This window comes from Rhopalosiphum maidis, chromosome 2, assembly GCF_003676215.2.
Source record: "Rhopalosiphum maidis isolate BTI-1 chromosome 2, ASM367621v3, whole genome shotgun sequence".
In the NCBI taxonomy this organism is placed as follows: Eukaryota; Metazoa; Arthropoda; class Insecta; order Hemiptera; family Aphididae; genus Rhopalosiphum; species Rhopalosiphum maidis.
In genome coordinates, this window is record NC_040878.1 from 30,385,696 (window position 1) to 30,406,703 (window position 21,008).

At 33.2% G+C, this 21,008-nt stretch overlaps 1 protein-coding gene across 2 annotated transcripts in view; it reads right to left on the reverse strand.

Annotated features, from left to right (window-relative positions):
• Positions 1-20,712, reverse strand: part of LOC113553081 (mucin-17) — a 76,594-nt gene extending 55,882 nt beyond the window's left edge. For both annotated transcript variants that reach the window (XM_026956227.1, XM_026956225.1), the window contains exon 1: positions 20,198-20,712. In XM_026956227.1, coding sequence (XP_026812028.1) covers positions 20,198-20,291 — 94 coding nt within the window. In that variant the 5' untranslated portion in view covers positions 20,292-20,712. The remainder of the gene's footprint in view (positions 1-20,197) is intronic.
• Between the last annotated feature and the right edge of the window lie 296 nt (positions 20,713-21,008).

Genomic DNA, 21,008 nt, shown 5'->3' on the forward strand with positions numbered 1-21,008 from the left:
TATAGGAAGGCAAAATAATATGTTTTCATCGTCTGAGTTGCAGTGCAAAGTTGCACTGACGTCGACGGATGTTTAACACACACGATATGTGACGCGTACGGGGTAACAATTAACTAATAAGGTATTTATTTCATGTAGGCTGAGCTAACAGCAGAGTGCAGCCAAAGAGATTATGCACGATGATCTTGCGTACGTACAAACTATGAAAAATAAACCATATATGCATTATTATTATTATTATTATTGTTTCTGACAACAGCAGGTCCGGATGGGCGTGTGCCGAACTCTCGTTACTATATCCATTATATATGCTCTATCCACTGTGTGTATCGGTATCACGAATTAATGTTTTTCAATCATATTAAAATAATTATAATTTTATTAATCGATGCAAATTAAAACGCGCTTTCCTTACAATCGGTTGTAGATTGGAATATCGTACATACATATTGTAGCTATATGGTATATATTATAATATTATATATATATATATTATGTCGAAGGTCATACTGTTGCCGATAACAATCGTAACGATCTTATTAAAGTAGACTTAGTCAATTGGCCGTCGATCTTTCCAACATAATTTTTATATACATAAATTAATTTGTTATCATATAGATAAGCCTCGGGGTACATTCTATGATTCCATATGACTTATGATCATTGAACAGTCATATGCGATTAATCACAGGAACCCGGTGTGCAGGTGTGTTCTCTTTGTGTACACGTATTGCCGACGAATTTCATCCGGCTTAAAACTTGTAAGTTATAACGGTTTTATGATCTTTAATATCTATAAGTGTATTGTTTTTTTTTTTGCTTTCGGACAGCTATAATAGATGTAAAATCGTCGCATTTTGAAATATTTAAGCAAACGATAAGATTTGTGGGTACCTAATTATAACGTTTGACAAATTATGTAAGTACCTAGAAAGTATATGCAATATAACTTATAAGTTGGTGCGTAAAACCAATTAACCGTCACTATGACGCTATCGGCCTAAGAAGTTAGGCTAATCAGATCAACTTGGTTTTCCGAAATCACTAAGGCCTACCCAAACTTTTTCTATTCCATTAATTATTACCATATCTGCACGATCCGAGTATTTTCCGTCATACATCATATTGATCTGTATCCGTAATATTTTGGGGAAACTTCAATATCTTCCTAAATCTTTCCGAGCCTATTTATAATATATGCACTGCAGATGACGGGCATGAACACATGAGTGGTTGAAGGTTTTTATATCCCTTCTCAAAAACTTACATAAAAACGTTTTAAATTTTTATTGATTATGATTTATACCGCCTACAATTTCCTCAATATGACTGTTTATTTTTATCTTTCGAAATTTTATAGAATTATATATATTCAATAATTAACATAATAAAATACCAACGAGTCTATATTAGCAATATTATTGTATATATAAACTTTCTTTAATTTAAACCAAATATAGATAGTGCTTCATAACAGATTTTTTGTAAATGTTTATAGTTAATGGTAATTCTCCACCTGCACCTACACCACTCGTGGGAACTATATAAAATATTCGGTACATTAGTTACAGGACATGCTGTGTATCTCGTGTATACGATCGGGAAAAAAAACTCAACATTTCGTTAAACTGCATCCATGACTATCACCGCTGTTTAATTTATTATAAACACGTTGAACTCTTTATTTATGTTTACACATATTTTTTCAACGTGTTTTCTATTTTTATCTTTAAAAATCTATTCATTTCAATTCCGTGGTTCTAAAGTTAATATATTATGGTACCTTGTTATTTGTTTACGTGGTATGCACAAACGAAAAATAAGAACATTTATTCAAAAACGTGTTATTATCGTTATTAAATTTATTAATGGTAAAAATATCTTATGACTTGTCTGGAGATAATTTTATATTACAGTATAGTAGTGTATTACAGGTAATTATTATACTTGTTGGTTATTATATATCAGCGCCTGGGTATTTACGCCAACAACTGCAATTGACTGCAAACATTAGTTTATTGAGAGAAAACTATCTACCCCGAGGAAACTGTAATAATAATAATAAGGAGTTTGGCCATCGGTGGTACATTGCTGCACCCGACAACATATACACTGGAAACAACCTAAAGCGTATCTTTATAATATATGGATTAATATAGTAAAAAATAATAACATTATAATAAATATTGAAATTTAATATGAATAGGTGTAAAAAGCCGATATTTATTTTATTATTATAATATATTTTTATGTATGGGGGTAACGGGGTGTCGTAGTGTACCGATGAACCGGTCTGGTAGTTAAAAATATTCCTACATTATCGTTGGCTTGAAGCATTCACAAAAGTAAAATAAAAACTCAGCGTTATCATTTCAATTTTTATGTCGTTTTTATAACGGTATAATATGCTAATGACGTACAAGTACTATAGATGTTATTACGTTCAATTACTGCAACAGGATGATTTTAGTACGCCTAATTGTACATGTTTTTAAATTTTTTTTCGTATTTGGAAAAATCATGAGAGGATTATATAATAATATATTGGTATTGTACAACTATAAAACAAATTTTAATGTATCGAAAATATCGCCTGAGGGATTAGTGGAGTCGTGATTTTCGAACAAATGTCATTTTTGGACGACTTATTTCGAGGATAGTGGCTGAAAATATGATTCACGAGCCCTGCTGACTTCGCCACTCAATCCACCTAATAAATCTGATTGATTTATGCAAACATCGAATTTTTGTTTGAAAACATCATTTTGAGCACCTGCGAAAGTTGAATGATAACAATATAATTGCCGATGCGTTGCTATTCCGTTTCCGGAATGTACTTACTGGACATGGTTATTTATATTGTATAAATGATGCATATATAAATATATATATATATGTAATTATATGCTGCAGCTATCTATTCTCAGTAAATCAAACCTATTGACAAATAAGAATTATAGAAATAAAAAAAAGAGAGTTTTAAAACTGTCATAAACAGTATAATACACGTTCGTGTAATCGTGTTTTACCGGTAGTGTAAATTTTGTTAAATACTTGGAATATTCTTGAAATTAAATTAGTTAACTCTCTCTGAACTTTAAATATCGAGAAATATATCATTATACTTTATAAATTTCTATAAATATTTTGATTATTTTTAATAATTTATAAGTACGTGCATATACTCTATTATATGGATTTGAAATCAAAACAATTTTAATCCATTTGTCTTTTAGTATTGGGCGGGAATATCAGGCGGAGGTCGTATTATTATGTTGTCTTATAGATATACGATATAAATTATGTTAAAATATTATTGTAGCTTGTAGATATAGTAGTGAAAGCGATATATTATTATCGTGTATGACAATACACTTTACTCGTTTTCGCGTCTTAAGGAGTTTAAGATGCGCGTAAAAATCACCGTCGCAAAATTGAGTTTATAAATATTATAATTAACCCGTTCTCGTAAACTTCTAACCCATCTACCTGATATAAAACTATAATTCGCGAAAGCGGTGAGTCCTCGTCGTGTCCTGTCGGTCGCGGTTATGTTGTACGCACGCACGCGACTATATTGGGTGAAAATGTATTATGATGACTTGGTGTGTAGTCTCTCGGCCGGCTCATTCGTTTTCGCCAATCGCTTTCCGTCTCACACCGTCTTTATACTATACTATATTATTATTATTATCACCGAATTTTTAATAGTGCAATATTTTCTGCCAACTCGATTTGTTTTTTTTGCCGCCAAATTTAAGAATTCGACCGAACTCTGTTTTTATACATTATAAATTATAATGATTTTATATTAGAATATAAGTATTATTTATGTGTTTTATGTATATTTTTTTCTATCAATTCGTTATAGGTAAAACTACTAAAACTATATAAATATACACAAAACGTACAGTTTGCAGTGGAAAAGAAAACGAGAGAAAAAATAACAACGCGGTGTCAGGTCAAAAGTATACAGTACACAATACATAATATTATATATGTATATATTTATTTAAAAATTGGTTTTTTTTAAAATTACAGTCCAGATAGTGTTTAGTATAACTATTCTGAACAGGTCTTGTGGTAATAACGGAACATAACTATTATTATTAATTGCACCACTTACGCTATTCGATGAACTATAAACATTTTATTGTACACTGACGATTTAAAAAAAAAAAAAAGATTTACTAAATTTATTCTTATTGTTGAAAGTTTTTATCCAAACGTATAACAACTTACAAGAAGTTATAACAATAAGTAACATTAGGATCATATTATATATATTAAACACTTCTCCTATTTGCCTAAATTGTTTTGTTTTCATTTTCGCAACATATTTTCATATTTGTATATATTACATAATACGCTTTAAGATTGTCATAACCTTGTCAATGCAATATATATATATATATACTGGTCGGTATAGTTATATGATGCCTGTACCTGTAGTGTATATAATAATATGAATATTAATTATTAATTTACGGAGCATTGTATTATAGTATTAAACATGAATCCTCAAAGGTTTTGTTGAGACATTTAAATCTTTTAAACTTTAAAGATAAAACCGGATAACGGATGAATAATGTTAGCATATTTATTATTATTATGTTTTATAAAATATATAATTATTCTAAAATTGTGAACCGCATTACAAAGAAAATTTAAAACAATTCAATGCTTACTTTGAATTCTTATATACCATTTTTCAGTTAACTTTTTGTTTTATTGTCACAAGTCAAAACAAATATACTACGCTAGTCAGTTTTCTACTGGCGTTATTCATTTTCAGTATGTTCAAATAATAATAATAATAATAATAATAATAATAATTGTTCACACAATCACTTCGTATTAAAACGCGACCGGTTATGTCTTACTAGACTGCACGTTCACATTACAGAAACGGATAAAAAAATAATGTTCGTTTCTGGTCGCATTATTCCGTATACTATCTTATTGCTACCTGTCTCGCGTATAAACGATCTTCCAATTGTTTGTCGGATATAGTAGCGTATAGCTATCATATAATATTATGTATACGTAACGTGAACACATTATAATGGTACGGACATCAGTAGCTATTAATAAATTTTGAATACGATGGGTACGATTATGATAATAAAATTGAATAAAAAAAATTCGGCGCACGGACACGCGTACGGTTGCAGACGATGTACAATCGTAGGCTATAACTGGTTTCATTCGGTTAATTATATTCCGCCTGCCGCAACAATATTAACGCGTGTACAACTTTACCGTGCGTATATAATATAATATTATGGACGACATGTGCGCGTTGCTCGCCGAACGGAAAATTGGCGAATAAACAAACAAACAAATAAACAGACGAATAGACGGACAAAATAACCGTTACCGGCAACACCTTGACCCACAAGAATTAAATGTAAAACATTTCCTCTGTGCATCGTACGACGTTTTTAATTGACGTAAAAAACATACACACACACGAGCGCGTTGTGTTATGATGGGATTGGTTTCTGTTCGCACGGGCAACGGAAATGAAAAATACAATTTAAACTTTTCGCGCGCGAACCAGTTCAAGTGCAGCACAGTAGCGCCCCCTCCCCGCTCCTCACGTTATATCCGACAAAATGTTTGTTAACAAGAACCGGACATATCACTAGCGCCGTGTATTATGAACAGTGTTATGGGGAAATAGTGGATAACTAAAATATTATCTATACGCACATAAGACCAAAAGTAATATTGTATAAATTATAATGCCATACATTATTAAAAAGCGAACTCGGCCACTCCAATATAGTCTGATTATAATAATTTATTTATAAGATATTATGTTTATTACGACGGTTCACCGAGTATGCGATTACAAATTTTTTTTAAATAATTTATTATTTACGGATTACGGCGTCATATTATAAATTTCACTTTCCGATATCTCCGCGACTCGTCGTCGTGTTAACGATTATTATTATAATATTGTCCGCCGACGCGTATCACATATTATTATTAAATAGGCACGGTCGTACGAAGCTCCGCGGCAATGATATCGCGTACCCGGATCTGGCTGACAGCTTTTTTTTATTAACCCTTTGGGTGATCGGTTTCACTTTCGTATCGGGATACAATAATAATAATAATAATAATAATAATAATAATAATGATAATAATATCTGTACATAATACGATAATAACGCGATACCGGTTTGAAATTCGCCCGTGCGCGTATACCAGAAATGGACGCTGACAGCGGAGAAACAAACGAGACGCGGCGCGCACGTAACAAACGTGTGGTATGATCGTATGCATACTGTAATACACGTGTGGGAATATATTATTATTGTATTATAAGCCGTACGCGCTATCATGTGTACCTATATACATATACGAAGACGGTTCCCATTAAAATTTATAATATTATAATACGTTTCGATCATAACGCACTGCGGTCCAAAGTATAGAGTGTCTCTCTCTCTCTATATATGTATATATATTATAATATAGTGATTAATAACATATGCCGCGCGGATTGGATCATGGGTAGGGGTGGTCTCGTCAAGAAATCGTGGGCGAAAGTGCGCTTTTATATAAACGACATTGTAGCACGCGGACGCAGAGGAGAACATCGTCATCATCATCATCATCAGCATCATTATCATTATTATTATTATTATGCGATTCGAGGCTGTCAGCCGCGTATAATAATATCGTTATTACACGGTTGTTGTACGGCAAGTACGCGAGAGGAGCATCGTCGTCGTGGCGGCGAACGTTTTCCGCGGCCCACTGTCTGTAATCGACTACCGCACGAACCGCGGGGTTGACGAATCTCATCATAATCTCATCATATCAATATACAGTGTGCGGTCGATCGAGTCGTTTCGTTGCTCACACACGACGGACGGACAGAAAATTATTATTAATGTCTATAATTTTTAAAACACGACGCATCGCGGTTACATAGGTATACGAATCCGATTCACGAAACACAAAAAACTCCGCCGTTTTCGGTCCCGACGATATTCCGACAATTTTTTTTTATTTTTTCATAATTATATTATATCAATATAATTGCTAAATCCGTCTGGCCGTGCCCGACTATATCATTATATATTGTACGGTCGTCGGCCATACAGCACTGACGGGCTCGCGCGATCAACTCCCGCTGTCGCCCCAACGGTTTACGTCGATTTCGTATGGTCGTATTACGGTGTGGAAAATCAACGCGATGGCTTTTATTTTTGGAATCGATTCCGCCGGACAAGTCGGCGAATTTGGTCAGACACCACACTCAATAATATATAATATACTATAGGTAATATAGGCAATATCGTGTCGTATGATACTTAATATAGATACGTTATGTTAAAATACATGTATAATATACATTGTATATACGTGCCCCCGTGGTCGATATACATATGTGTATTTATATGTAACGAATCAATTTCCAGCGGTCCGCTGAACCCAGTAATGACCAACGAGGTTATACGACACATTATTACATTATACATAATAATAACATATTTTATATTATTTCGTGGAGCGTGTGACACGTATCTCGTCCGAATCGAGTCGTCTGCAGCTACAGTGCGGCTGGGATCGCACGGCGTTGACCACGACAAATTAAATAATGCTAGTAGATTTACTCTGTCTTCGACTCCGTTAAATTAAAACTACATATATTTTTAACAGTCATTTGAATGGTTTTGATCAAATTTAAATACACGTCTAATATTGTGTACAATTATATAGTGACTATTATAAAGTATGTATGATAAATTTCAAAAAAGACTTCCGACCAAGAAATAATGTTTTCATTTTTACCTCTTTTTACACCTTTTTACCTCTTCAGAGAATGCATTTTGGAAAATCCTTCTTAGTGGGTCTAACGAAACTACTGTCCAAATTTTACATTCATAACTTCAGCGATTCTGACTATAGGCAATTATAAATCAGGCAGACAACCAATCAGTCAAGTCACGCTATTTTATGTATATTATATTCGTATATAACAAGTAGTGTTATAATGATCGTACATATCCTATCAATATGATATATAATATACAGCCGATCAGCATTGTATAATTACTGTAAGCTATTAGAAATGCACGTGTATACCTATAATATATTGGCGCACAATAGTTATATTGAGTGTGTAATTTGCAACACATTTGACCTATACAGAAATATTTAAATAAATGTTTGTGTAGGTATATTGTTAGATTGTGTACAGTGTATAATTGAAAATTATGAGGCCAATGGCAAATATCTAAATTAGGTTTAATTTTAATGAAAAAATATCAGAGGGAGGACTAAAAATAACATATTAACATCACCCGTATAATATAATGTATATTGTAATCAAGAATTTATTCAAAGCGTTTATTTTTTGGATATTATTTATATAAATATATATTATACTTTCTTACTATATAATCTTTTGAGAATTACGACGTGTAGAAACATTTTTTTTTTCAAATAACAATCACAGACTCTGCGTGAATCACTTGTTTAGGAAATTTACAACAACATTACATTACATCACTGATATCTCAATTATACGATTTATACATGCAGACTGCATCCCTTATTTTGTACGCTTACGTGTCCGGGACTAGGTTAGAAATCATTTCTGTCGGAATGAAAATAATAACCAGTTGTGGTCGGCAGCCCTTATACGTGTCCTATGTATTAAAAACATTCATGTAATATAGGTACGCACCGGATCGACATGAAGTATTATCATGGGTGGGACTTTCTCTGTAGTCACTCTTGCTTTCGTCGCGATCACGGTAGAAAGTTCTAAATGCGCTACCGCGACCCGACCCGACACACACACACACACACAAACGCGCTTGAGTAGATCGTATACATAACAATACAAGCCACAACCGGGCGTTTCATCACACGTTTCGAACTTGACCTTATGGCCACAGAGCGCTTGGCTTGTAATAAAGTATATATTATTTTAGATTATATATAACATACCTAACCTATTAGCTATTACCTATGTTGTATTGTTTGCACGATATAAGTCGACGTCAAAAAATATACATAATATATAATAAGTATGTGTGTGTGTGTGTGTGGTGACGCTATTGTTTCCGCTGCGGTTTGTTTTACAATACGCGAATGCGGTGGTGTATGGGATAAGATTCTAGAATAGCTCCAAAAGCAAATAAAGTAAAATTTATTTCGTAGCGCTTAATCGACGAACCGTAGTCCGATCGAGTTAGCGTAAAAAAACGCATTGTATTGAGTGTAATAAATATAATAATGTGGTTTATGTTTGTATAAATGTATAATGATACATACAGACACTCGACATTCTGTCGCACGGTGTCGTTTTCAAATCATCGAACTGTTTTGATCAATTCATATACCTGTAGGTATAATATTATAACTTATGAGTTATTAATGTTAAACAATTCATACTTTATTTGAAAATATTATATTTCATGTGGTTTATATCATTATTGTTATTATGTAATATATTTTTGAATATTTTATTTTTTTCTGTAAGTATTATGATATGTATATTTATTTCTTATAGTGTGAACAGATAATCCGACGATAATAAAGATGTAAATCCATCCAACTGTCTAAACGGTTATTCGAGACGAGAAAAAAAAACAAAAAACCGAAATATATAATGTACACATATGTAGTAGATGCTTATAAGTTATAATATATACGATATAATATAAATATATGTCTATACATATAGGTAACCCGGTATCAGTAAAATTATGATGATGGATGATGTAATTACAATATATGTTCGAGGGAAAGGACGCTGACAATGATGACGGTCAAGAATACGATGAAAGTAACAAATGGAATTTGATCGTCATTATATATTATGTTGATTTCGTTTTCTTGTTATTATTATTAGTTGGATTGTGTTTCACGGCGCGTAAGCATACGGACAAACGTGGAGATTTCTCCGATCAACGCTTGTTTGGGTGATGTACCTAGCCCGTAATAGGTATGTTAAGAAAAAAATTGTTAATGGTCACTCGGAACGATCAAGAGGAGACCGATATTCATTATATTTTACTACACACACCCACGTATAATAACCGACCACACATGGAATTCGACGAAAGCTAGACAATATTTTATGCTTTGACCTTCTTTAACGGTTCTCTTGGTTTAGAATCAATGACCAATTATTTTGTTATGAGTACGATTGTATTTATAATATTGTGATCAAGGTGAACACAATCACGATATTTCAATAATTTATCCAACAATAATAAAAGGTTAGTTGTAGTACTATATAGGTACCAATATTATACCTACGTAGAAAAGTCATGGTACCAATATGTTTTTAATAATAATATTTTTGTTAGTATATATTTTACACACATCTCAAAATTACTAAGAAATAAAAAATTAATTATTAATCGAAAAACAAAAAAAAAAAACATTTATATAGAATTAAATTTTAAAATTAATTCATATCAGTGAATAAATTGTGATATCTGTATACGAGATATAATATAGTTATAATCGTCTCGAAATACCACAAAAGTGGATACCACCATTAAAGCATAATATAATATCTAGTAAATATACCTAGTAATAATTATTTTTTTGTTGAAGAATTTAAAAAAAAAAAACATTTGATATTATGTTTATTGATGACTTGCTCATATTTATGTCTATACATAAACATTATTTTCAACTATATAATTACCATGATAATCGTGTTTCGTCTTAACAACATTATAGAAAGTTCACTTATGTAAAAATAATTGGATAAAATAAAAATATTCTACAAATATTAAAATAGATGTTATACACTATTTATAAAATGGAACGTTTTTATAAATTTCAAACGAATAATAATTTTTAAATTAAAAAAAAATGTAAAAAGGACATACATTTTGTACAAAAACAATGTTATTAAAAACGTTTCCTACGTATTATTGAAAGTAAAATTGCTTTTAAACATAATAATATTATAATTGTATTCATATGTGGTTACAGCGGTAAAGTGTAAATAGCCGCACACGGCATTGTTATGAAAATATCTATGTAATAGAAGTCGTGGCCAGATATTATTTTATTTTATCTGTGAACCAATATCCTCTGCTGTTTACAACTTTTCAATTAGATCAGTGTTTGCATATGTCTAGCAATAAAGGTATATTATATATATTATTTTGGCGTGTAGTTGCGTCGATTTTTTTTCTTCACAAAATGTCATGTCCATATAAAAACAATATAATATAATAGTATACTTGACAACAGGTGTGTACAAAGCAATCAGATACGTCTTGTCCGATCGACAATTATTTGCACAGGTTGCAATAATTATTACTATTATTAGGAGATACAGCTATTAGTTGTTGTGCGTTATATATTTATAATAATATGTTATGTACAAAAACCCATTTACAGGCGTGGTCTGGCCAGGGTTGTATCGTTATGTAAAAGGGCGGGACCGGTCGTTCTTGTTAGACTTCTTACGAACAAATTTGCCGGTTCTTAATACGGTGCATATAATATATATATTGTATATTATGTGCTGTGTGATTGTATTTTAGACGTTCGTGTGAAAACAAAAAGGTGACTGCCCATAAGTGGGCACGTCGTCGTTTCATGGGCTTGCCACCGAGCAAAACTTTCCACTGTCAGTCGAGATCGCCGACCGTTTATCGACAGAACTGCATGGAGTACAATAGTACAGGTACGCCGAGAACCCAGCACACTATACAGGTATAATATACCCAAACTACCCGTATTCGCGTAGTAAATAATATCGTTGTATTTGGCATAACTGTCGAGTGAGCAAGTCGACGCATCATCGATACTGCGAAGAAATCGCACTGTTTTGCTCGTACACTGAGTGATATCGGTACTCCAGCGTATGTGAGATGTTAGATACCGGCTACGACCTACACTTTCTTCACAGTGCGAAACGATCGACAGGTCTTGAAAACTGGTTGCATTCGATGTCGTGTTCGGGTCGCCGACGCCCGAATAATTAACGCGCGTTTTGTGAAATCATTATTAGCTGGCTGCCAATTTCAGGATGCGTTTATACAATTATTCAAAACGATTAAATTAATAAATAAACGGTTGAAAGATTAAACGTCGAGCTAAAAATGTGGTACCCACCGGCTACTATAATATAATATATTATATTATCATCATATACGTATAACGTCATAATAATATTATAGTTTATTATAATATATGTATATTGTATGTACTCTGATCGAGTGTGTCGGAGATATTAGTTTGCATTTAATAATATTTTATGTAATCACTTTCAAACTTTGTCGTTTGCGCGCTAGCCGCCACACTTATAATACTGCAGTCTTGTATATAATATATACACCTACATAATAGTTATTACTTATAAATATAGGACAATCCAGTTTGTCGTTAACACACTCGACAAACCTTGAAACACCCGGACCCGGTATGATGCATTATAATAATAATATAATATATATTAAAATACGATGCGTGTTGCCCAATGGCTTATCAGTTCAGCTACGCGCAAGTATAAATAACATAAATATATATGCATATAAATTTATATATATACACGTATGGTACAAGTCATATAATACAATATATATATATATCAGCTCCAAACGCACTTAACCATTACCGTCGAGGTCGCTAGAGTCCTTCGTTGTACGTATTTATTATTATTATTATTATTATGTTAAATACAGAAGCGATGTTCAAATTGGTTTTCGAAACCAACTGCACAAAATTGTATTCAACCTAACAAGCGAGCACCAATTATGATATATAATAATACCAATAATACTACTCTGCTGTAACGTCTTCGATATTATGTTTTATATTTTGTCTTTTTTTTTCTTGCCAGCGATATTTGAGTAAAAATGGTTGTCTTATCGTATATGCGTAGGCGCACAAAACATGGACGCGAGTTTAGGATTTTCGTCTAAGGGGTTTTCTAAAACGTTTTTCAAAACAAAATTTAATATCGTAACGGTGTCGTGAAGTATAGAGTCATATTATAATGTAGACACGCAGCAAAAAGAACAACGCACAACACAAATGGCAGGTATTTAAGCGCATTATACATATGTTATATGCATATGACGACGTAGGCGCGTATATAATAACGACGAGACATGGCGGTGCACGGCTGATGGATATCTTCAATGTGCGCGACTTGAAAAATGAAACCGTCAATTCAGCGGCGTGCTAATACTGCTGTACCGTCCGCGGCTGTCACGTTTTTCGCCCACATCTGCTATACAGATACAACGCGTAAGTTTTGCGACGAAAACAGCCGCAGCCGCGAGTACTATATCGCTCGAAGCGTGTGAACCAGCTTTGACGAGGGCCACACGCGTGTTTTCGTGTTATAATGTATCAGTATAAATTTATGCAAATCGGTCGTCCGACGAGCGACGCGGTTTCAATGCGCTTTTGATTCGATTTTCGTGCGCCACGTCCCACGCCGTCTGATTATTTCTTCGATCGCGGGGCTTTGGTTTCCCAACGATATAACACATATATTGTATACATATAATTTGATTCAGTAAGTATGTTTACGCATAAGGTACACGGATGGTTTTTTTTTTCAAGTCACTGATGACTTGTCCCAATGTTCACTGTATACTTATTCGGCATAGGTAGGTGTTGCAGTATTTCGAATGTCATATTAACAGTAGTAGTATTATTAGTATAATTTCTTTTTTTTCTTTTAATTTTTTTTTATTCGTCTGAAAAGTGAAATGAAAAGTGATCGGCAGTAAACACGCGCATCATCGTGTTATGGACATGTGAAAACCGAATTTGTTCACACGATTTTGCAGCGCCACTGTTTTTCCGGAAAACCATTGAAATTTCGTCGACTTTTATTTTATAATATACTCGTATTATTATTATAATACTGTTGTAATGATAATAATAACAATACATTTCGTTCAACGACGCCGCCGTGTAGGTATACAGTATACGCTTTCGTCGCGGTCCGAACAATATATCTCCCGCGGCTCTGCAGCTGACAAGAATCACATAATTGACATGCATAATAATATATATCACATATTCATGTATATATAGGTAACAAGTCGTTTAAACGTGGTGTGTAAATTGTTTCCGCTACCTAGTCTCTTCTTACCGCGCATCGATTAACCACGCCGTAAAATATACGATGTCGTATACATATATTATTATTATTATTATTATTATTATTATTATTATTAAATTGTGTGCCTTGTACACCGTAGTAGGTACAGTGCATACCATGTACAGCTCGTCCAATTACCGAAATCAGTTATGTTATAACAGAATATCGTGTACGTACAAAAATCGATCATTCTTTCAATTTGACGTGGATGTGCAAATATCATTATACGATGTGAATGTTGATCCGGCATGATTACAACGAGCAGTCGTAATGTATGGTACTTACAACCTATACGTACATAAATAGTGTATCGTACTAGGCAAACCGAGTAAATCCAACACTGTACGTTAGCTGTCGCGTCGTATTTAGATGTGAAACTACGTACGGTCCAAGATTTACCGATGTTTCATATTTTGATCTGAGTGGTCGGAATTCGATTGACCACCGACGAAGAAATAGTAAAAGTGTGGCGTGTGTTCATTTTTCGAGTTTCGGTTTGAAAATCATTTAGAAAATCGATAGTCAAAAATAACTGTCGACTGTCGCTCCTGCCATTAGCCGATTGGACGACTTTAATAATAATAATGATATATTATGCTCATTTTGTCACCTTTATTATTATTATTATTATTATACATAGCTTGAAATGCTTGAATGCATATTATATTATATTGAATAGGTAGGACAGATATTGAACGTCGTTTTTTATATTTTATGAATATCAAATATTAGCCATGACATATCTGTATATTTATACACACATAAATGACACCGTATGCGTTCCTATTTAGTGGAACCGTGACAAGAAAACCATCGAGATGGAAAGGAAATATTGTGTTTACTGTAACTCTGCGTGTCATCGATGAACATCGAGAAGTATGTAGTGTGTATGTGCAGGATGACGGCGTTTTCGGTAAAAGTATTTTTCAATAATCGATTTGCCGATAAACGACGTCGTGAGATCGAAACGCCCGCTGTTCGATGATAATATTTAGGTACAACAATAACATCTAATTATAATGCGTTTATTATGTCATTATGTTATGCGCCACGACGGTACGCAAACGAGAATTTCATTATGGCGATCACATCAAGGTTGTTTGGTATCTACAAGTGTACACATACAAAAATGGAAAATCGATCGCGGGGATTGTGGTTCAGTCGTTCACTTTTGCACAAACGAGGTTTTCAAAAATATATATCTAATTTCGAGTGATAAATATTAAATTATAATATAACAGTGCACCGTCTAACGTCTAACCGGTATATGTAATAGTATATCTATGTAATGCTGTTTTCCTTTCACTCTCACACTCGCATTGCATACGATAATAATAAATGTTTATTATTTATCATACGAACTGTTATACGTACTACAATATATCGTATACAATTGTCGAGTGACGGTGGTGTCATGTCGTCTGTTACGAATTGCGATTATGATTAGGTAGTTCTCGGTGACGAAAATCGCACACGTCTGCGACCCGCGGCGTATTTGGATAATATTGAGTGCCGCCGCGATGGGAGGTGAACTCGGCGGAAAACCACACGAAATCCGGCGGACGTTCCGTGTTATAATAATATTATGTGCGGTAAGTATACGCGCCATTTGTCAAACGGCGGTGATGACGACTGTTATTACTTATTATTGAAGTGGTTTGTGACGATTAACTCCGGATTTACTGCGATTACGATTTTATCTATCCCGGAACGATCTCAATCAGAGATACGCACTCTAAAAGAAAAAAAAATTTGTACACGAAAATGTAGGTCGTTCGCGTACCTATATATAAGGCGGCTATACTATGGAGGTTACGACATATTGTTTAATTGTCAGGCGTTCGCGGCATACGGCTATCGACAATAAGAATGAAAAATGGTTATAACGTCCAAGCCGAAAGCACATAATATAGCGTTATTATCCACAATGCACTGCTGTCGTGTTTCGTATTTTTTGTTTAATTGTATTAAAGACACGACGACGACGACGACATTGTGTAATGCAATTTTTGTTTTCTATTCGCAAACCAATAATTTTGTCGTCACGTAATATGCGAAGAACCGACCGTAATATACACGCAGGAATGGTAATTATGGTTCGACGTTCGTAGACTTTGAAAAAACCGCATTGTCGGTTTGTCTCCGCGAACGATTTCATCATATCGTAGTATATATTATGCAGTACGTATACTTTACATTATATACTGCCGAAATGCCTCTTAACACTGACGGTAATCGGTACGTTGTATAGAAATTTGATAGTAAAAAAATGTCGTAATTTATTCACTATTTGTTGTTGTTATATTCCTTAATATTTACATTTTTTCTGTACAAGTTATTCGTCTCAGTAAATTCGAACACCCCGCACTGCACTGCCGCGGCGCCAACAACATTTTTGAAAATAGATCTGACACCATTCCGCACATTTTTCGAAAACGTTTAATTCTTATATCTGTATATTAACATAATATACTGTCCTATAAGTTATTTATACATACATACATATATATATATATATATAATGCACGCTACGAGACATTAACATAAAACATAATATATATACTTGTGCTTGCGTGTGTATATATATAATAATAAGACTTACACAGGCGGCGTTGAATTTCTCGTGGGCAGTCTTCCCTGCGGGCTACTGCAATATACTACGCAGGTACTTTTGTAGTTATAGTTATAAACGCCGCAATAATATCATTATGCTCAAACGCGTGTATTATTGTATTATCGCGATTTGTTATTGTAAACATTTATTGGATCCGTTGCATTCGACCCGCGACATCAACAGCTGACATCAAATGGTAAACGGATAACACGTGTCTTTGAAAATTTTTCGGCGCACAGACGGATATATGTATATATGATGTATATTATTGTATAGGCGTATATAAGTATATATAGTCGGTACCTACATACAATACACATATATATATATATCAGTTGGATGTTGTATTATATATATTTATACTTTACGCATAGTATATATAATATATATATATATACATACTTTCGACTCGCCGCCACCAGAAAGAACGATAGCGCGAAAATCGAGTGTGGTCCGACTGGTTTTCGTATCTGTGCGTAAAATAATAATAATATATCTAGTAATGGCTGGTAGTCGTGTATAGTATTGCTCGGAGGCTTCCGGCTCCGGCCGGCCTGAGGAATTGTGTCAGACTCGCCGTCGCTGCTTCGTGGTAACCCACGACCATACACCGCCGTCATCCGGCGATTATTTTCCCCTTCTTACACCCGTCGTTGTGCCACATTGTCTTCTCGACAAAACCGCCAAATCTTCTTTCCCGGACAAATCTGTTTCTTCTTTTCCGTATTATTATTAAAGTTATTATTTTTTTTGCATCTCGTTTTTTTTTTTTTTTATTATTCGTTTTTATTCCCCACGAATCGCATTGACCGAGAATCGTCACCGTCGTAACTCATCGTAATGGGCGCCTTCAACGGAATCGTGAAAAACGATGTGCATATGTATATGTACGCAAAAAGCATATTATAATAATATTATTTGCGTGATTGTGAATATATGTACCTAAATATATTTGACATTTTTTCTTATTCTCAACTGCAGTAGTCTGTAATCCATATTATTGTACATTTTTTGGCAAGACTTTTAACATTTATATAGGTTCACCGCGTGATCCGTTAAATATTCTTTCTTAAATTACTTGTTGCAGGTTCTTTTTTTAATTTTATTTCATGATTGTATGTTAAGTGTACATTTAAATTTCAAACGACACGTGTGTTTGATTGGGGTGTTGGGAGGGGAGAGGAGAGACTATAAACTAACGAGGTGTATGAGTTCTCACAAAACTGTCTAACGTCTCCGGCGGATTTCACCTGGAACCGCTATGGCTGGTCGCGCCAACAGGTTCAGTATCTTTTACATCGAGAATACAGTCACAAAAAAAAAATACCAATTGGGTACATTGATCTGTTTTTATTCGTTTGATAAGTATTTTGGGACGTGAAATTTGACAATAAAATACTATATCGATTACAAACAGTATATTATACACTATATAAGTATATAGTATTAAATTCATAGTATTATAGTTGCAATGTCATTAAATACGAATTTAAATTTCACTTCACTATAATACACATATAGAATTATATCATTACGTATTAATTCAAATTATCGAAAATAAATCAATAATTCAAATATTGTATTAAATATATAATATGTCGTTTTAGGTGACGAATAAAAATTGTAATAATTTTGGTCTCCTAGAGTTGACCCCGAGTTTTTTCTATGTATTGGTGAATCGGTATGAGGATCATTAAAATAGCCGTCGGGAATATAATATGCGCAACCACTTTCGCCGCCAACGGGGGATACAATTTTTAAACACGAAAATTCTATCACTGAAATACGAATGCTATTATATATATACACATGCCTCGATTCGTGTATAGACGTAATAAAATCATATTCATATGTAGAAAGTATTTATGCGATAAAAAAAAAAAATGAGAAACAAAACACGCATGGAGGAGGCTGCTGCAATTACGTTATGTACGCGGAGACTTCAACGCCCTATCGCAAAATAACTCTTCCTGGATCAGCTCGTGTATACGCAGTTCACAATTTCATTTTGATTAATTAATTTTGACCACTATTATTTGGATTACAATAATAATAATATTAACAATACAATGGACTTTTACTTTTCAGTACGTGACAAACACTGACGGCGCTCCAAAATATAAGTTTTTTTTTACATAGATAACACACTTGCAACTGATTATGTGATAATCATCATTGCCAATAATGGTACAAAGATATAAGTATCATCTCCTCGACGATAATATAATATAATAGACGGTCTGATAACTGTTAGCAAACACCTATAGTCAGCATTGTGGTGGAAAAACAATAGTGGAAAACAAGCAATGGCTGTGGTTTCGTAAGCAGCATATTATAAAAAAAAGCATCTACCGTACAACACTGTACATTATGATCGGAATATTATGCTAATGAAAAACCTAATATTATTATTTGTACACGAATGAAAGTATGTTTTTCAATTTAAATGTTTTTTTTTATATTCCCATTGTATTTAATTTGTTTCAAATAGTATCCGACCTTCGTCGTCTACTGTTCGCTATTGTTCATCTCGTGTAGGTATATAATATGTATATATCGTTTACCATAGCGCCCCGGCGGCGCTCCAATAGAATACACCGAACAATGGTAATAATATATCATTTCAAAAGAAAGGGAAGACGAAAAACGAGTAAATCGCGAGTTATGAATTTGGACTTTTATACATATTTTATCTGATCACCGGAATTAAAGCAGAAATGTTATAATTTACATTATACAAATATCAGTCAATGGAGAAAAATAAATGACTATGACGTGACTTTTAGTGACTTTAACGCAAGTTTAAATGTCACTATGAATACCGTTGCGTATCAAAACAAAAAATAATAATAAGCATTATGAGATATTAATTATAATTGTTATAATTTGTTTGATTTTGTCAAAAAACAATTTTTTTAGAAGCAAAAAAGAGTATCAATTTCCATAGATTAGATTATAATACCTACTTAAATTATGTGCTAATGACTGCTTTTTTTTAACAAAACCTCTAAGGGTTTAGAACAATAATGAAAATTTAAATATTTAAATTGATTAATATTATCGTATATATTTCTAATATATTTAAAATCAAAAAATGGACAAGTATTTTAAAGATATATTTAATATATACCTAGCTTACGTTTCGAAGCTCAAAGCTAATAAAATAGTTTATGACTTTAGTAAGTTGATTCTATAAAACTATTAAATGCTTAAAAAAAGCAACTAATTTAATTTAAGATAATAAAACCCTGCGAGATATTGACATTAAATGCGTCGATTATGATAATATAGATTGCTATAGAAAATAGTTATCACTAATAATATGTATTTACATATCTAATATCCATAGTAAAAACATATAATTCATACTATATTCATATTTTGGAAAATTATATGTAACCGGACAAATAGAAAAATATAGTTAAATAATTACTAAAATAATAGATGGATTCACTCACCTTCACTTAAAGCTAAACAGTCAAAAACAAATAAGCTGGCCAGCAACAGGGCCAGAGTTCTGGCGGGCAAGAGCTTCTTGCGCTTCGTAGCCATTATAACGGGTTTATAAATTCCACAATAAATCCAAAATCTAAACTGACACTACGACGATCGAGTAAACAACGAGCTCGTAATCCTGCGACACGCCGAACATTTCGTACAGAGTTCACAACATATTAAACTTACGCACAATAAGAAAAACAAATTAAATTCAAAAACAGTTAAAGGGATTTAAAATGATATAAAATTTAAACAAAATACATACGACAAACAAACCGCACGGAGACGATATAAAATATAAAAATCTTAAGCAAACACTGTCGGGAACAACCGGAAATGTTTAAAATTGTGTATACATGTGAATATGCGCGTGCGTTTATATGTGTATTAAATCGTAAAATTGTCGGCGAAACCACTGTGGTTCACTCACGCGATTCGGACATGGTGCCGCGGTCTGTGCCAACGAACGAATGAGGTTAACCTCAATCCACTGCCGCGCGCTGGCACAACAGATCTTTCACCACGTTTCCTTCTTCTTCTTCTTCTTTTTCTTCTTCTAAACACAGCGTTATACTCGAACTACTACTACCATTACTACTACTACTACTACTACTACTATAGTACTACTATTACTACTATTACTATTACTATTACTATTACTACAACTGTTTTATAGATATCTACCATTATACTATATAGTAGTCACTGTACTACCGTCGCCATCACTTCCCTCCCGGGAGAAGGGCACGAAATAACAATAATAATAATAAT